Consider the following 13,502-nt stretch of genomic DNA (forward strand, 5'->3'; position numbering starts at 1 on the left):
CATGATTATAAAACTAGAAATAGGAATAAATTAATTATAGGTAGAGTTAAGAAAGCAAAAACTGCAGGAGGTGTTTTCCACAAAGGTGTTCAAATATATAATGCCCTTCATGAGAGCATTCGAGGTGCTAGTAACATTGGTGCTTTCTGGAGGGGTGTTAATGGATACCTCTGTTGAAGATGACGTAAATTCAATAAAATGCTATGTTTGGAATTATATTATATTATTTTAGGGTTACTAACTATAGTTTTGTTTAATTTTGTTAACTATGTTATATTATAGTTGTAAGTTTAAGTTTAAAATTGTTAATTGTTAAATAATTCATTAGCAATTTGCTATTTAGCCAGCAGCATAGCTCGGTCGTTAAGCTTCTGCTTAGCGTCGAGAAGCGCTGGGTTCGATCCCATGAGCTGACCTCGATTGAAAAGAATTTTTCTGAGTATATCTGTAGTGCTGCTGGTGAGCATGCAGCCGCGTGATTCGCAGCGATTTGTAGCAAACTCGGTTGGAATAGAATCATTGAGAATAATATTGGATCTCATAGCTTTCAAATATTGAAACTCAATTTCGAAGACAATGTTGGTACTATTTTAATGACTTCATCATCTAACTAAGACATAATTCAAAGGCAGAGGGATAGAGGCAATGCTCCCCCCCCCTCTATACATGGGAATGAGATTTTGGCGAGCGGATTATTTTAAGAAGCTCCCAGATTTACCTCTACGTTCTCCAAGTTCATGTAGCTAGAATAATAAACGAAAAGAAGACAAAGGAAATGCTGGAATGGTACCCGAAAGGATGTAAAAGGATGAAAGAAAGGCCGCAAGGAAGATGGGTGATTGAAATTGTACAAATATGTGGGGTGAGATTTTTTATTTGCATATATACATTATATAGCCAGCAGCATAGTTCGGTCGTTAAGCTTCGGCATTTAAAAATTCCTTTCAGTCGAGAGGCCTCGATTGAAAGGAATTTTTCTGAGTATATCTGTAGTGCTGCTGGTCATACCTGGATATTTGTGACTCCAGGTCGATCGTTTCCTATCAGAGTTTGCCAATTTTCTCTGATTTCATCGTTGAAACGGTTCCCGGTAAAATTGGCTAAATATCCTTCCTACCTACTATGTCACCACTATTTGTTATTGATTAATGTACAATAAAAATTTATGTACAATTCATAGATGTCTCGTTAATTTGCGAGTTTTTCAGTGTCTCGTAATTCAGCGACTTGTATAATAAAAAATAATTCTGCAATATTTGTAATTGAGCAGGAAGGCAAATTGGGGTTACCTGTAAGGCCTTCCTGGTATATATTTAAAAAATAAATAAATTTAATAATAATAAATAAATAAATAACCTTGTACATATGAAGCTTTGATGAAGATATGTACGTATACGCTTTGGTACCATGATAATAGGTTGATTTAATTTGTTCCGGTAGATGTATCTTATGTAAAATATCTTATAACTGGTTTAGCTTGAAAGTTGGTAGTAAAATTCGCGTGCACAACATATGTATGTGCTTGTAGGTACATATATCGGAGAGCTAACTTTACTAATCGAATTCCCTCTCGGCTTTCAGTTTGTAGGCGTTTTTGTTTGTAACGTTTCCCAAAGTGGAATTCTCGAGATTGTCGGGAAATTTTCAAAAAGCTCGTGCGCTTTAAAAGCACGTCGACAATTTTACCGGAACGTGCTGATAAACGAGAGCGAATGTGTTTATGGCGAATTTAAAGTTGCGAGAATGTGTAAAAGTTCGCCTCGTTCGAACGTAACAAATACTGCTAGTTTAAACCATTTACCTGTGATGATAGATTTCACTATCGGATGTCTCCTTACAAATTACCACTGCTTTGACCACTGCTGGATGAAAGCCTATTCAACACACTTCCATTCGATTCTGATCAACATAGCACGTTAACCAGCAGTGTGGACTATTGCTTACCATATTTTGCTTCCGAATGGAGTGGTCACGGTTCGATTCCCACTAATAGCTGTCGGCCAGACCTTGGTTTTTGACTCCAGGTCGATCGTTTCCTTTCAGAGTTTGCCAATTTTTCTGATTTTCATTGAAACGGTTCATGTAATTGGAATCTCCTTTCCAATCTCTTCGGCGTATTGAGGTTCACAAATTTCTATAATTAAGAGGGCTGTGTTCCGACTTTTGTAATGACGTGTGGCAAACAGTCTTATTAACTGATTGTCGATTGGCATTATTGACGAGTTGGCATTAGTGTCGGCCCAAGCGGAAATACGCGACGGTCGACAGAGTTCGAGCAGACGGCGTACGGACAACTTGTGTTCCGTACGCTCCGCTGAACCACCACGTGCAAATTTTACATTTCAATAAACTACATCAAACCATTATCGAAGTCTTTTCCATGATGGTCACTTCGAACCGGACACCAGTAACCTAGGCCACAACACCAAACGGACAAACCAATAGGAAAAAACGTGGTCGAGAAAAAATGGATGTCAATTAAGAAATCGGTATCGTTCCTTTGTTACTATCCATACCTTTCCAATACTAATAACATGTTTGCTTCTATTTCAGCAATATATTGATTGATGTACAGAGGTACATGACCGCGTGATTGACGCAGAAAATATATAAATAAAAACATAACCTACAAAGACGCATGGGACACAGAGGTAATCCAAAATTATCGGAACGATCACATAAACATCGTAAAGGATATTCAAGTAAGTGAATGTATTCAATCTCAGGCAATCTGTTCAAAAGGCAATCATGTGGGTAGGTCAGTTTTTAAAATATGTTTTAAAGTATAACAATTAATTAACGCGATTGTATAAAATAATATCGCGCTACGAAGGAATGTTTCATCGGTCGCATCGAATTTCGTATTAAAAGTGTAAAATCAGATGTAGTGTAAAATTAGCAAAGCACGTGGGGAATTATACTTGTAGCCCCAAAGTGGCTTAAACCAAGTACATACCGGTATATTCATATCGGTAGATCTTTGTTTCTTAATGTGTGTAGAAACACCCTCCCCCTCCCCCCCTTCCACGATAAATGTGGAATTACACTTGTAGCCCCAAAGTGGATTAAATCAAGTACATACCGGCATATTCATACATCGGTAGATCTCTTTGTTTCATAATGTGTGATGAAACAGTGGTGATTTAAAATAAATCACAAGACTTGTAGCCCCAAAGTGGTTTAAATCAAGCACCCACCAATTTAGGGTTGTTATTTCTTCCAAAATATGTTGGATAGATTCTGGTGATAATAGTTAAAGTAGAATATTAAGATTCACGGTTAATCATTGAATATTATTACCTTATCTCTACGAATAGTTCAATTGACAGCTATAGTAGAGAATAACTGTATTTATGAGACGAAATAGTGCAACTTTCTGAAACAAATGTCAAGTGCTGAAAACGAGGTAATAGAAGCTTCGACTTCCCAGTCGCATAAAGGTCGAAATCCAACTAGGGACGTAGAACCTATTAGAGACAGGTCAAGCTCTAGAATACATCAGACTCGAAGTCAGACTCAATCGATAAAAACATTAGCGAAAGAAAATAAAGTAGAAGTTACAATGACGTCAATAGAATTAAGGTATTCGGGCGCGTTTAAAAGACTACAGGAGAAAATAGACAGAATCTCCGAAATAAATGAAGGACAGTATCAATTTATTGAAAAAGCATACGACTATCTCCAAAAACTCCATTATGAGTATTTAGACAACATCACAGATATAGAGCAGGCGGATCAAATAGACGAAGAGTTCTACATAATCACAATGACAATTCAAAATCTTAAAGCAGCATTAGATAGACAATCCATTCAAGATGGTAAACTGAAGGTAGAGCAAGCAACAATTAAATTTGCTAGAGATAAGTTACCGACGTTAACCATTCCCACATTTCAGGGAGATCCATCTGAATGGCAATCGTTTCAACAAGCTTTTAAGAATATAATAGGAAACAAAACGGAATATTCGAATGTCACGAAATTGCAATATTTGCATCAATCCTTAATCGGTCCCGCTTTGGCAGCTGTATCAGGTTTAGATATTAGCTCAGACAATTACGAAATAGCTTGGAGTATTTTAGACAAGCAATATAATTTACCAAGACTTAATCTCAAAACTAGGATTAATTCACTTTGTGACTTAAAATTAATCACAAGAGAATCACATATCGAATTGAGAAATCTATTGAATCAGGTAACAGTGTGTATTAAAAACATTGAATCGTTGGGTTACGCGAGAGAAATTTTAGATCCATGGGTAACATGTTTAGTTCTAAGGAAATTACCTTTTAATATAGTAAGAGACTGGGAAATATCGCTGGTTAGCAGAGAAATGCCACCATATGAAAGTTTAGAGACATTCTTGCAGAATAGATGTAATGTATTACAATCTACTGCATCTGTAACTACGGTGAAGGAATTCCCTCATAGTCGTCAAAGAATCATGAGAACTCATGTCGCGAACAAAAACCCATCAAGTAAGGTAAACGCATGCGCATTCTGTCGAAATAATCATTTCATAGGCAAATGTGATAAATTCAAAGCAAAATCCAGTATGGAAAGAAATGAATTCGTTAAATCTAATAACATGTGTTTTAAATGTTTAAATTCATCGCATAAGATAACAAATTGCAAGTCTAACTATAATTGCTTAAGGTGCAAACAAAACCATCATACTTTGTTGCATCAGGACGATACATTTAGTTCAAATAATACGGGAAGGAAGTCAATTAATGCTCATTCTACTTATTTCTCTCAAAGGGAGATAATTTTACCCACGGTACAAGTAGACATTATAACGTCCAATGGAACGGTCGTTAAGGGTCGCACATTATTAGATTCCGGCTCACAAGTCAACTATGTTACCACATCTTTCGCTAAGAAGAATAACTTCAAGTTAGAGAAAATCTCTCAAAAAATTGTAGGTATCGCTAATCAAGAAAGTAGCATTCGTCACATCACCAAGGTGACCATAAGGTCTTCAACCACTAATTACTCAACCAAAGTGTTGTGTTTGGTATTACCAGAAATTACTGGCGAAATTCCAACTGTGAAACTGGATCAACAGTTAATTTCAATACCAGCGGGAATCAAGTTATCAGATCCCCTTTGGAATAAACCGACGCCAATCGATTTATTGCTCGGCGCCGAGATTTGCGTTCATGCTATGAAAGCAGGAACCATCCAGTTAGGAAAAGGTATGCCTATCTTAAAGGATACCGAATTCGGATGGACAATAGTTGGTCCATATCCCGAAGTAAATAATGCTCCAGGGAAGAGCCACATAGGCTTAAGTCAATTAGACAGTCACATTCAAAACTTTTGGATGATAGACCAGGTTCCTATGGTAAAACATCAATCTCTTGAGGAGAAAAGATGTGAGGAACATTTCCAAGCACACACATCACGAGATAAAAACGGTAGATTTTGTGTAGCTTTACCATATAAAAATTCCCCGGTAGTATTAGGAAGTTCATTGCACATTGCGGAGAAAAGACACAAAACTTTGGAAAGACGTTTTTTAGCCAATAATAATTTAAAAATGGAATACAATAAAGTTTTAGAAGAGTATATAAATTCAGGACATATGTCAGAGTGTGAACCTCCGGAGGCACATGAGGTTCATTGTTATTCACCTCATCACGTCGTAGTTAAGGAGTCTAGCCTTACCACTAAATATCGTGTAGTTTTTGATGCGTCCGCAAAGACAACGTCCAATATCTCACTAAATAATAGTTTGATGGTGGGACCTAGTGTCCAATCAGATTTGTTAAGTTTACTACTCAACTTTCGACTCCATAAATACGTGATTACTGCGGATATTAAGCAGATGTACCGACAGATTCAAATAGCAGAGAAAAATAAAAATGTACAATTAAATCATAATTCGTTATGGTGGGACGGCCCTAGTTGGTTGAAATTAGATGAATCACGATGGCCTCGAAGACCTCCTGAGATCACAATAGATCTTCCAGAGAGAAGGGTAGTCACTAACGCTACCCTTGTGAGGGAAAATAATTAGATAGATAAATATTCTCATCTTCCAAGACTCCTTCGAGTTTTATCATATGTTCGTCGGCCACTAAGGAATAAACAATTAAACGTTAAAGAAAATAACGAACCGTCCGCTTTCGAATTAAAAGATGCTTTAAATAATTTGATAAGGTTATCGCAAATGGAATCATTTCCATTGGAATATCGTTTGCTGAGCAAGGGACATCCAATTCCCAGTAGCAGTAAATTAGCTAAATTGTCCCCTCTATTCCATGAGAATTTAATTTGTGTTGGAAGTAGACTTCCTCTGGGAACAACTCTATCAACGTCACCCATTATCTTGTCAAATAAGCATAAACTTACACACATGATTGTCCGAGATGCGCACTTGAAATATATTCACTTGGGTACTCAAGCCTTACTGTCGTTATTGCGGCAGACCTATTGGCCATTGGCCGGACATAATACTGTCAAAGGAGTGGTGCGTTCATGTGTCATTTGTTTCAGAAATAAACCACTGTCACACAATAGATTAATGGGATTGCTCCCGCTTGAACGTACCACTGCGAATTTTCCTTTCAGTCATGTGGGGATAGACTTCGCAGGACCTTTTCCTGTGAAGAGTGGTTGCAATAAGAATTCTAAGATAATTGAGGGTTACGTTTGTGTCTTTGTGTGTTTTTCCAGTAAGGCAGTTCACTTGGAACTTGTCGGAGACTTAACGAGTTCAAATTTCTTAAATTGTTTAAGAAGATTCGTAGCCAGACGTGGCAGGCCCAATACGATATATTCCGACAATGCTACTAATTTTGTCGGTGCAAGTCGTGAACTCGTTAATTTAGTAAAATTAATTTACGAACGTCCTCATGAGGAGAAGCTACTACGGTATGTAGCCTCCGAAGGGATTCGTTGGAAGTTTAACCCGCCAAGGGCGCCTCACATGGGAGGGCTGTGGGAAGCAGCGGTTAAATCCATGAAGATTCATTTAAACAAGGTGTTAAAGGCCACCACCTTAAATTTCGAATCATTTTGTACGGTATTGACTCAAATAGAAGCTTGCATGAATTCCCGTCCTCTTAGTCCCTTGTCTTCGGATCCACTAGACCTTTTACCCCTCACACCTGGACATTTCTTAATTGGCAGATCCTTACTCGCTCTTCCAATGGAGGTTAAATATAACACTAATGTCCATGCCAATCTGCTTCAGATACAATTGACCACAGCAGCATTTTGGAAACGTTGGTCGGCGGAATATTTACATTCTTTGCAGTTACGACACAAATGGAAGAAGGACTCGAGCAACAATCTGAGTGTGGGTCAAATGGTCCTGTTAAAGGAGGAACACATGCTGCCAACCCGATGGGTCTTGGGTCGAGTCACTAAATTGTATCCCGGACCAGATGGCAGAGTTCGAGTCGTCGACGTCTTTACTGCCAGCGGAGAGTTTCGTCGGTCCAGTCATCTAGTGGCGCCATTGCCGATTCTACCACAAGGACCACTTGACAGGAAGGAAGATCAGCAAGAGGGAGGAGAAACAGCAGCTTCAATTCCGTCAACTTCGGTAGCTTAGTTTAACCCGAAGACACTACCCCCAACTCATATTACTTATTAGATGTAATCATGAGTTTAAATCATTCAATGTTAATAGTAGTACTCCGTAATTCACTTTAATTGTGTTGTGTGTATAATTTAAGCTATTTTCATTTTAACATTCGGCAGTATATATCTCCGAATTTAATCTAATCATTTTGTCTTTATAATATAAGACTTGTCTCATGTCATCACTCGGAAGGATTATATCCGAGTTTAAAATAAACTGTTCAAATTTGACAGTTAAAATTAGATTCATGATTTGTTAATGTTAGTCTCCAAGCCACACTTAATGGAGCATCTTAAATTATTTCATGTCTACTTAATTATAACCTGCCGGGAGTCATCCGCAGGTCTTATGTTTCTTGTTATGAAAACATAAGTTAACTCTTACTGTTTATAGTATTTATGTGAATCATAGAATAAGTAAATATTATAATACTGAACATTTCGATGTTTAACGTAGAGACATCTATAATCATAGTTCGCCTTCATTTCCTGCTTGTAGGAATGAATGAATGACTTTCCAATTTACTTTTAATTTAGCAATGTTTGTGCTACTTGTTGATGAAATCAAGTTAACTTAGGAGCATTACACTCACTAATTAAGTTTAGTTGATCGGTAATAGCTGATCTGTCTTGACAACTGTAACAGTGTCAACATTGTATTGTCTAAGTTAACATCAAGATGAGGAATGCTTAAGTTTTAAACCATATACAGTCCACTCTCTCTTCTTTAAAGTAAACTTATCTTGTAATGCTTATTCACAGCTTCAAAGGAGATTTCAAAAATTTTAATGTAAATAGAAACAACATTCACCAGAGGTATACCTATAAGTTGAAATATTACTGAACCAATAAATTGATTTTATCCTCACACTGGATGAGGCAAAGGTTTCATTATTCACCCTCTATTTAATTATTTTAAGAGCTATGATTTATTGTAAACGACTCGTCAGTAATGCTGTAACTCTGTAGAATAACTGTATTGTTCAACAGTTTTCCTATGTGGGACTATGTTCCGACTTTTGTAATGACGTGTGGCAAACAGTCTTATTAACTGATTGTCGATTGGCATTATTGACGAGTTGGCATTAGTGTCGGCCCAAGCGGAAATACGCGACGGTCGACAGAGTCCGAGTAGACGGCGTACGGACAGCTTGTGTTCCGTACGCTCCGCTGGCCCACCACGTGCAAATTTTACATTTCAATAAACTACATCAAACCATTATCGAAGTCTTTTCCAGGCTGTACACCCGAAACCTTAATTTTGTTGCCGATCCTTTCTTCGATATATGTACCTATATATATTAACTGAATGTATATATTGAGTGTATATATATCAATATATATATATTGAGTGAATTGTGCAAATTCTCGTCTATTAAGAGGGCTGTACACCCGAATCCTTAATTTTGTTGCCGTTCCTTTCTTCGATATACATATATGCAGTGGCGGCTGGTCCATACGCACTGCGGTACTGCAGCAGCACCCCCAAGGAAATTGAGAAAAATTTTATATTTTTATATACATAAATGTATGTATATTATATAAAAATATAAATATTATTTAAGCGTGTATTAAGCTCGCCCGTACACCGATACATCCAGTAATGATCATACATCGCGGTACTAATATCAGAAAGTGAGGCATCATTTATGATTTTGTGCAGTACGGTTTTCGATGGAATATGCCGAGTGGGCGAAGGAGGGGCGCGGGGGCAGTTAGAAGCTTGGTCCGTACTGCACTCCTAACAGTACACATTTCTTTTTGCGTTCGTGTGCGCACCGCGCGCTCGACACGCTCCTTACTTTTCCTCATTTCTTCTGCACCTTTTGTGTTTCCTTCTACACCTCTTACACTTTCCACGTTTCTACACTTCCTTCTACACGTCACTATTAAAGATGTTATCAAAATTAAGAGAAGCTGCAATCTAGTAATATCGATGCATTTTCAATTAAAGAAAACTTAAAAAGTTAAAAACTACCTCTGAGCCAGAACGGTGTTTTTCATCAATAAATAGAATAAAGACATACTACATATGTATATAAGAAACACAATGGTTCAAGAAAGATTGACGGCTTTGTCTATGCTGTCAATTGAAAAAAAATGATTATGAACAGTGAAAAATATAACGAAAAGTTGATAGACCTTTTTTCAAGGAAAAAAGACAGAAGAATCAAATTTTTAATGAAATAAAATACATATAATGTTTAATTTTGATAATTTTGATGTTAATAGTAAAATATAATCCAAATAAACATTTTTTTTATTTTTAATCAACCGCAGCACCCCCAGATATCTTATCCACGAGCCGCCACTGCATATATGTATATCGAATGGATATATATATATTGAGTGAATACGACAGTTGCGCTTCGACCAGATAATACGTATTTTAAATCGACAAAATCGAGGTTTCGTATTCTCCAATTTTCTCCTCCGAAACTGGACCTATTTTTAAAAAAAGTCATCATCGGTATGAGAAAGATATTTTCTATGCAACTGTGCGTGTATTTTTTTTTAATCGACCGTTAAATAAGCACGCTGGATTCTTTTCGTTTGGCGGCTCCTAGCTCCTATAAAATAGCTCCTATAAAATAAAAGCACATATGCATGCCAATGGTGGATATCCATAGCATATTAAAAATGAATGTTTCTAGTGCCATAATTGAGGAAAGGAGAAGTGTAATACGTTTGTATGGACAAGGCGCTGGTGTCCAGCCCTCTTAAATGCTGCAAAAATTACACTGTGGATGATGTTTGTATGAATTCGCATTGTATAAAAATGCTTATAATAATTGTACTATTGTATTGCATGTGTATTAAAGCTCGTCGCTTTGGAGCAATTTGTAAAGGCAAGTGTACATGTTCGATATAAATGAAATATAAAAAATTGCTTGTGTCATTCTATAATCTTTTGGGTACCATTTCAGCACTTTTCGTGACCATCTGTCATCCAAACGATCTCTTCACTTGCTCATTTACGTCAGCAAATCTATTAAAACCCTTAATCCACGTGTTTTTTTTTTCTATCTCTCTTCGTTATACTGAAAACACAACTATGTATGTACATACAATTAATACTTCTCTGATTGCATTGGACGTTTGACATTCAATAACCAAGTTTCATACGTCATTGATCAAAAACTTATAATTCAATTATTTTACTTTATTTTTATTTATATAAGTATTATATGTAGCAAATACATATTATTCCAAAATCATTTCTTTATCAACTCAATATAAAATAAAATTATACCGCGAGCCATGCTACTATTATTAACCTATGCTTCACCTGTATGGAATAACGCCTCGAATACTAACCTTTCCAAGCTCCAAATAATACAAAATAAATCCCTAAAAATAATTTATAATCCACCCATATATACTAACTTGAAAAACCTGAATGCTATAAATAATATTCCATTTGTTACAGACATTACTAACAAACTAACCAGTAGATTCTATGACAGAATCACTAATAACCATACTAACACACTTGTGAAGAGTCTTGGTGATTACAACAAAATATCTATACCCTTCAGGTATAAACACAGATTACCTAAACACAATCTGCTTTAGGTCATCGACTTTAGATAGTCTTTAATTAATATTATGTATTAGATGTATTATGAACATTTATAAGGATTGTAAATAGGTTTTTGAGCTCTTTTTCCTATTATGCTTTAGATTAACATTAGAATAATATAATACTGTGATTACTAACCAAATTAAATTAAAATTGTAAAATAGAAAATTATCAGTAGATCAGTAGCTATTAAAATAGATATAACTGTAGAGGTAGGATAGTCACAGTGCTATCCATTGTTCGGCAAACCTTTAACAATGCATTTACAACCTTTGAACAATAGACGGCCCCCTCAGGCTCCGGTGACTAGATATAAGATGTATTGTATAATTTCGTAATAATAAAAAGCATTTAAAAATCAAAAATCAAATCCCAAAATAACATTCAACAAATGATCTTTTTGTTTGAATAAATACATATAACCACAGCGAAGCTTACTCTCGGAGCTATTGTTTACTAGTAGAGAGGTCTTGGGTTCAAGTCCCGGTCAAAATACGCTGCTGGCTAGAGCTTGGTGATTTTCAAAAACCCTACTAGAATATCCCGATTTGTCTAGCTTAATTATTGTGATGGGTTCAATAAATCAGTATCCTCCCCCCAGTTTAACTCAAATTCGAGTTTCTAACACCTCGAATTTGTAGAATCTTGAAAAAATGCTATATATGTATCTTATATTTCAAATATATATTTGAAATTATTAGTACTTATGTACAAAATAATCTGACCATATATGTGTCACCTTAAGGTAATTACAGTCATGGCACCTATGATAGAAATTTATGTAATAAGATTTGTAATATACATATATGTTTGTCTTTTGTAGGATAAAATAAATGCCGTAACCAAGAGCTCTTCACGAGATTTTTCTGCAAACAAATCCCATCGTTGATGACTACTTTTAGTTTTATCAATGTTTATGCATTTTATTCTCCTATTTTACTTGCAAAGCTTTACCTATTTAGTCTGCTTAATATATCAGGAACGTAAAAACCACTTATTTTATAAATTAAATCTGTGAAATATTGAGGTGCAGACATATGTACATTTATAGTGGCACGTATTTTTTGTTAGGAATTTTTGCACATGCTAGCACGCCTAATCTATACTTTCGCGATCCAGGGAAAAACTCACCACCTAGAGAGTTTTCAATGATATGTTAACATTGTATTGACATATAGGTTTGATAGTAATCGATAACGCCAATTCCCATATTTGTAGAAATGTAGAAGAAACTTAACGAAATAATAAGATCGTAAGAATTAATAATGACATGAAGATACGGCCATAACAGCTGTTAACCACGAGAACGGCCATGTCGTAGGATTCAGTGTGTTATTATTAGAGGTAGGATAGTCAAAGTGCCGCTCATTGTTCCATTGTTGTAAATCCTTTGTAAAAAAGGTTCGGCAAACCTTTAACAATGCATTTACAACATTTGAACAATACGCGGCACCCTCTGGGTCCGGGCTTTAGTTATTATCATTATATTATGAGTCATGATTAGAGATAGGACCGGAAGCGTGCCGTTCTTTGTTTATTGTTGGCCGTGCATTGTTCATTTTTATGATGAACCTTTTTTTTTGCAAAATATACCCAAAATTCCCTGTTTCCTGGAAAAGCACGTTTCTGGTCTTACCTCTAGTCATGATACATATAAAAACGGGCGCGATATATGTGGGTATGTTTGTGAGTATGGAGATTTAAAAAAAAAAACAAGTTTTAGAATACCAGGAGTATACGTTATGCATAGGGATGTGGCGTGACGACCGATCATGTCGAGAAAATGTAGGGAAACGGGGACCTAAGCATCTGACATCTGCTCCTGTTATTGAGCGCCTGAGTTGAAACGGGTGACGTCAGCGTCAGTTGCGCATAAGCATGCGCGGGAACGTACACACATACGGCAAGCGTTTATTGAGAGTACTGGAATTTTTACTATTAATACGCGCGCGCGCCTATAAATTACCTATCCATATATAACATATAACTTTCCAAAGCCACCCGTTGAAATCAACGGGCGCAAAACTAGTTATACATAGTTTGAAGAAAAGTGTGCCTTAACTCATTCGACCAACTTCTCTGCTACTTTTTTTGTCTTTACCCCAAATTGACGACAATGGAGCTCCTCAAACGTTCGTGATTTGTCCTCGAGTTGGAGGTTGAATAATTTATCGATTGGGACTTCGGCACCCTATCGTAACAACAAAGACGAGTCTCCACCCCCTCCTCTTTGCCGACCCACCCCATTCCTTGTTTGGGGTAATTGGGTAACGCAATTAGCGCCCGAAACGAGAGAAGTCGACAACTTTCCGTGACGGACGCGCTAAAT

At 36.5% G+C, this 13,502-nt stretch overlaps 2 protein-coding genes across 2 annotated transcripts in view; one reads left to right on the top strand and one right to left on the bottom strand.

The window, feature by feature from the left end:
* Window positions 1-7,230, top strand: part of LOC143916694 (uncharacterized) — a 577,487-nt gene extending 570,257 nt beyond the window's left edge. The window contains exon 3 of the mRNA XM_077437893.1: window positions 3,830-7,230. Coding sequence (XP_077294019.1) covers window positions 3,830-6,019 — 2,190 coding nt within the window. The 3' untranslated portion in view covers window positions 6,020-7,230. The remainder of the gene's footprint in view (window positions 1-3,829) is intronic.
* LOC143916695 (NHL repeat-containing protein 2) overlaps window positions 1-13,502 on the bottom strand; it is a 501,476-nt gene that overhangs the window by 458,084 nt on the left and 29,890 nt on the right. The window lies entirely within an intron of this gene.

The sequence above is a fragment of the Arctopsyche grandis genome, chromosome 9 (assembly GCF_051622035.1).
Source record: "Arctopsyche grandis isolate Sample6627 chromosome 9, ASM5162203v2, whole genome shotgun sequence".
Classification (NCBI taxonomy): Eukaryota; Metazoa; Arthropoda; class Insecta; order Trichoptera; family Hydropsychidae; genus Arctopsyche; species Arctopsyche grandis.